At 31.6% G+C, this 6,153-nt stretch overlaps 2 protein-coding genes across 5 annotated transcripts in view; one reads left to right on the forward strand and one right to left on the reverse strand.

Annotated features, from left to right (window-relative positions):
• LOC119833867 overlaps window positions 1-6,153 on the forward strand; it is a 166,689-nt gene that overhangs the window by 37,539 nt on the left and 122,997 nt on the right. The window lies entirely within an intron of this gene.
• On the reverse strand, window positions 5,079-6,147 carry LOC119833871 (juvenile hormone esterase-like). The gene is made up of 2 exons (XM_038358082.1): window positions 5,554-6,147; window positions 5,079-5,463 (listed from the first exon to the last, which is right to left on the reverse strand). Exons 1-2 carry the CDS (start codon window positions 6,006-6,008, stop codon window positions 5,286-5,288), a joined length of 633 nt encoding a protein of 210 aa, XP_038214010.1. The 5' UTR covers window positions 6,009-6,147; the 3' UTR covers window positions 5,079-5,285.

Here is a 6,153-nt window from a genome sequence, read left to right on the forward strand (position 1 = left end):
GACAGATTCGAAATTCAAATGTAATATTTTTTTATAATTAAGTGTAACAGTATTTATGGCCAGACTAAGTATTAAAAAAAACTCCATCAAATTCGTTGTGTTGTTTTAAAGATCTTAGCATAAATACATACATGGGGACAGACGCGGGAAGCGACTTTGCTTTATGCTCTGTAGTGATATGGAGTTTTATATCTCGAAGTTTTATTTGATCGGAAATGCGATATCAGAATTCAGTATTGCAAAGCAAGAAATGTACTTTATGTCGATCGACAAGCTGCGTCCCGCAGCTTTACCCGCCTACATTAGATTTTCCTTTTAATCATATGTTCCTATGGGAACATTGTAACCTGAGTCATTCCTCATTACATCAGCTGTCTGCTAGTGGAAGTGATCGATCCAGCTGTTCCAGAGATAACCCGAAACTGACAGACAGACAATAATTATAAAAAAAAAAAAAATTGCTGTATGTACCGTATGTTTATACATGTAGTTAAAAAACCTTATTTCAATTTTACAAACAGACACTCCAATTTTAATTATATGCATGTAGATGTATAGATAACGACCGCCTAAGATTGCTACGAGTTACATCTTTGTGACTGATACAAATAACATGGTTATGGATGACGAAGTATATTTGTCGTATACATAATATGTACTATATCAGTGTGATATGCAGACAAATCAGTATCTAAGAATATAAACAATAAAATACCGTAGTCACGATACTCATTCATTTGTTTGTATTATCTACCACAACACCGTCAGTCTGATTTGACAGACTGAAACAATCAAAGTTATATGATCGATCATTTTTAAAACGATTATAAAGATAATTTTTTTTATTATTATGTTAATTCTTAATATTGCTTGTTGGTTATTTATAGCAACACTGATTGGAATAACATTACAATATAAAATATTGCAAAATCATTCGATGATTTGAATAGCTACTGATAATCTCGGTATTTCCCAAAATTCCATATCATGTATTATTACATAAATCGAGTTGTTATATTGGATAACGATAAAGTCTAGTTATTGTAGGAGTATATGTTTACTCAATCTAAATACTCTTATCATAGTATTAACTAATGCGTTGTGAAATTGTTATATCTGTCAAAACAATATGTTAATACTTATTGTTTGACTTTAAAAGTTGTGCTTCGAAGATTTTACTTCATAAAAAATCGTCATGATCTTAATCGAATCTTGCAACATTCGTCCATATTTTGGTTACTTATTCGATAATTTTGTAAGTTTTTAAATTAACAGAGGTACAGTAATATTAAATTGTAAATTTTATTATATTTTTGTGTTTGAATAATTTGTTATCTAGATTAAAGACAGGGAATTTTCAACCATTTGATATGAAAGTGATTTTTTATGAATATAAATATAGCTATAAAAGTAGTAATTATTACATAACATAACTCCGAAATTGCTTTATACTTTTGCTTACCTCAAATCTCATTGAACTCTCTTGGAGATTTCAGATATCCAAACAAACAAACCTTTACATTAGTAATATTAAATGTGATAGTCTGATTACAGCTTTCTTGATTTCGTGAAAATCTGTTTACTTACAACATGATAAGATTATGCATGTTAAGAACAATGAGCCAATTAATAAAATATTTTAAATCTGGTTCTTGGAAAAGGTGTCCTTACCCTAATTATTTATGTAGGTACTTATCGTATATTTTTTTAATGGTTGTCCTTGCAATATGCCACGCGTGCAACTTCGGATGTAAACCTGTGCTAATGTGTAATCATATATTTACGAGTATCTATTGAAGCAACTCAACTAAAATATAATTTTGACGGTTCCTTATATAAATGTAAGTTATTGTTTGAAGGTTTTGGAGGAATATTTCTAAATTGTATTTAATGCGGAAGACTTAACGTTAAAAGGAAATATTCATATTTCATTGAACACAGTTATTTAATAGATAGAAACAAAGTTCTCCTAATTTGTGGCAATAATCAAACATAAAAAAAATGTACAAGAAAGAAAGATGAACACTTTAAAATAATCATCTTTCGAGAAATCAAGAGTTTATCCTTGAAATAAATCATTTAATAATATAGTACCTATAGACCAGCGCAAATTGGTTTTAAATTTATAGCAGAATGAATCCAAGGAAAAAAAAGAAAAAAGAGGGTATATAACAAAAATGAGAGAAAAAAAAGACTTAAGTCGGGCAGTGGGAGAGAGAAAGGAAAATGGAGATGGTGTTAATGTTAAGGACGGGTTTTCTGAATTTCCACTCCGAGTGTATTATATATTCGAAGTAAAATTTTCAGTCCATTATTTATGTTTTATGTAAAACTTATAATTTCTAGAGTTTACAGCGAAACAGATGAGAAAGCGTAATAAGTATTAATTATAGTTACGATTTTTATTATGACACAGTCGGCAATGGAGCTGGTGAGCGCTACCACCGCCCATGACCTTGCATTGCCGACTTTACATTGGGAAGGGATTAAGAAAGGATTGGCGAGAGGAATAATGGAAAGACTGGGAAGGGTAAGGATATGGGCCTCCGACTCCCCCCCGAACGAAACACAGAATGGTATTTCACGCCGGTCTTCTGTGAGGGTACGGTACTTCCCCGGTGTGAGCTGGCCCAATTCATGCCGAAGCGTGCTCGACTACCACATACATCTTGGTTACGCTAATAAAGTTTCTGTTAATAAAGTTTATAAATAACTTCAATACTTCAAGTTCGAAGGTCATCGTTAGTTAAAAAGTTTTTCACCACCTTTGAGCAAAACTAACAGGACCCCAGATACATAGTATATGCCCCTAAAATTCTAAGGTGCGGTCATAAACCACGTTTTATTACCTCTACACAATGTTACGAGACAAAGTTGAGATTAACTGGTTGTTTTATGAGCTGAGGTTTTATTAGATATACATTATATATGCTAGAATATTGCGTAGCGATGAAATTCAATTATTTGACCAATAGAAGGGCATCTAATTTGTGATTGTTCGTAAATTGTTTTTGGGGCTTTCAATGCAAATGGATCGTTTTTTATGTAGCTGCTTTTAGTAAACAAGTTTCTAAATATTGGTCTATTTCAATTGGTGTCAGTATAAAATATTGTACCTAAATTTACTCATACAATATTTTATTTAAGTATTCTTAAGTGTGAAATGCATAAGTTTATTATAGTACAAGCCTACCAAACGTTGTTCAAATTGGTTCAAATGTTTTTAAATAGTTGCTTCATTGTTTACAGAGAAGAGATAACGTGTTATCTGTAGGTTCAAGTGTATACAATTTGGGACTGTATGGCTATATGTATGTTCTATACAATTGGGGACTGTATGGCTTTACAACTGATACGGAATTTATATATTATTGAATGATGTATGATAATATGTTTTTGAATTATGAATTTACATACTTTTGTATGTTTGTAACGTTTTCACGTTAAGACACTGCATTATTGCACCATAAGAAAGCTGCAACTTCACTGAGTGACATAGGCTATATATGTACGGGCAAAGCCGGGGCGAACAGCAAGTGGGTTATGATTTTAGAACACAGTTAAACTCAATATAATTCCAACATAGAACAGTAAAGGTTTATTTAATTCTGCGACTCTGGTCCAACTACTTTTAGGCAAATTCAATTGTTTAGTTATGTTTACCGCCCGAGGGTGTAAAACTTTTCTGAATACAATTATTATTCCATTTGGGGAGAGTTGCTGTTAAAAATTATTATGTATAGAGCTTTCTATTTGGATATTGCGGGTTCTGGAAGTATTCCATTGTTTCAAATGTGTATAATATGAGAGATTTTTTAATAAATATCAACTTGTTTTTAAACTAGCTGCGCCCCGTTGTTTCACCCGCGTAAATCCGTATCCCGTAGGAATAGCGGGATGAAAAGTTGCCTATATATTATTCCAGTTGTCCAGCTGTCTACGTACAAAATTTCATTGCAATCGATTCAGTAGCTTTTGTGTGAAAGAGCAACAAACACACACACATCCTTACAAAATTTCGCATTTATAATATTAGTAGGAAGTAGGAAGGACTAGTAGGATATGTTTTTCGTAATAATTAGCTGTGAACATACAATAATTAGTATAAAGTGCTTTATTTCTAATGCTTTTGCATTGTATCCCAATAAAAAATAAAATGTATTAAAAAATGTTGTCGATGGAAAACAAAAAAAAGGTTTCCTGCATGTGAGACAATTGACTTATCTCATTTTAGCTCACAAGAAACAACTAAAGAATGTGAAATAAGTTTTCCCAAATGACAGAAGTCAGACAGGAAAGTAGAAAACTCTAAAGAAAATTTCCAATTAGGAAATGTACGACGAAATGTCGTCAAAGAAAAATCACAATCCTATAAAGGGGAAGGAGCTAGTGAAAGCACATGAGAAGGACAATTCTTAGAAGTTTAATTTACCCCGGCCCAGATAATCTTCAACCGTTACCTTAGGGTCAAACGTTTAGTTGCATTTAAAGAGATTAAGGCGGCAAGGGTCACCCTAAAGTCACTAAGGCTCACGAGTATTATTGGTTTTCTACAGAAGTTATTCGGGCTACGCTGAAATTTCAAACAGAACGCTGGAGTGTGGGTCGGGGTAATTCATGTTTGTACCTGTTTGTAAATATTAAGTGTTGTTGGTTGAATAGGTGAATGGTGTAATCCAGGAATTACCTGGAAAGCAATAAATTGTTTGGAAAGTCGTGTTTTGATATTATTATTAATCTGTGAATACATCGAATTATGTTCAGTCACTGACGTGAAAAAAGGGTTGTTATAACTTTGTGGTATAATATTTCAGGGTGGTTATGACACGAATTGAGAATAATTTTTAATGACTTATCTGAAATTTGAATTTTCTTGTTAAGAGTGGGTATGTAGAGAATCCATATATAAGTTCAATGTTTTGGTGTACAGTAAATAACAAAATATATAATATTTTCATAAATGCTTTCTTTCATCTATACATGTTATTTTCATCCTTATCAATAGAAATTAACCAATAAATAATAATGAATATATATTACTAGTATAATAATGTATAATAAAATTATAATTAATATATTACATTTATTTTCATTTATTCCCATATAAATAATAACATTATAAATATGAACGTAAAAAGAGCTTGCTAAAGTTACAGCTTACTAAACGTATTGTTAGGTGCTCATTTAATCCAATTATTGCATCATACAACAACAGATAGAACAGATATCAATACATAATGAAGTACTTTTGTTGGTCATATATTTTTGATTAGTTTAATAATAAATTATGATTGTAAATAAATGGGACTGCCAGCTGACTTGAAAATATCTTCCCAGAATTCGAAGACATCATCATTAAGATTATTTCCTGATATTAAACGATCAGCAATATCCAAATATGGTTTGTTTATATCGTTATATTCCTTCCAAATGGCACCCAGTGATGTATCTGGTGTGGGATTCCTGTAATTAAAACATCATGAGTATCTAAGGTGGAAGGAAATGAGGCTCTTTCCATTCTAAAATTGAAATCATTAAAATAAAACTACTTACCCATATTTAGCAAAATTTGTAAACAGGCGGCAGAATTGTTCAATCATTTTGAAACTTTCCGCATTTTTGTCAGTTGGAAGATTCATTATATTTGCATTAAACAAATACATTAAATCATCAAGATGGGATGCACCGGTGACTCCGAATTCCTTTCCCAAATTTCCCATAACATTTCTCTCTGATATTGATGAAAATCTATAGAAATAAGTCTTGCACTTTTCTGATTCTGAGAGGAGTCGTAAGAGCTTTAGAATGGGGTACACAAAGGCACATTCAGACCAATACCTAATAATTTCTTTATTTTGTAGCGTTTTATCTACATTATTAGTCAAATAGTGCTTCTTTATAGCATCCGCCGTTTTTAAAATAGTATTTGGTGTACTGGTACATAATATTTGTTTAGGGACAAATATGTCGTCATACTTATAATATGTTGATATTACCGTTTTGTCCATTAAACCAATGATACATTCTTCACTTGTATAACCAATAATTACATCAACGTTATTGATATTTCCACTCTTTAATATTTCCTCGGGTTTCTTCGGTAGAAATGCGTTATGACCAAAATTCTTTTCTACGACCGCTGTGAAATGATAG

The sequence above is a fragment of the Zerene cesonia genome, chromosome 18 (genome assembly GCF_012273895.1).
Source record: "Zerene cesonia ecotype Mississippi chromosome 18, Zerene_cesonia_1.1, whole genome shotgun sequence".
In the NCBI taxonomy this organism is placed as follows: Eukaryota; Metazoa; Arthropoda; class Insecta; order Lepidoptera; family Pieridae; genus Zerene; species Zerene cesonia.

Bases quoted from the DNA above. Each gene is read 5' to 3' on its own strand.
- LOC119833871 (XM_038358082.1), bottom strand. From the start codon at position 6,008: ATGGACAAAACGGTAATATCAACATATTATAAGTATGACGACATATTT. The intron at 5,464-5,553 runs GTAAGTAGTTTT...TTTTAATTACAG, and splicing joins ACAAATTTTGCTAAATATGG to GAATCCCACACCAGATACAT.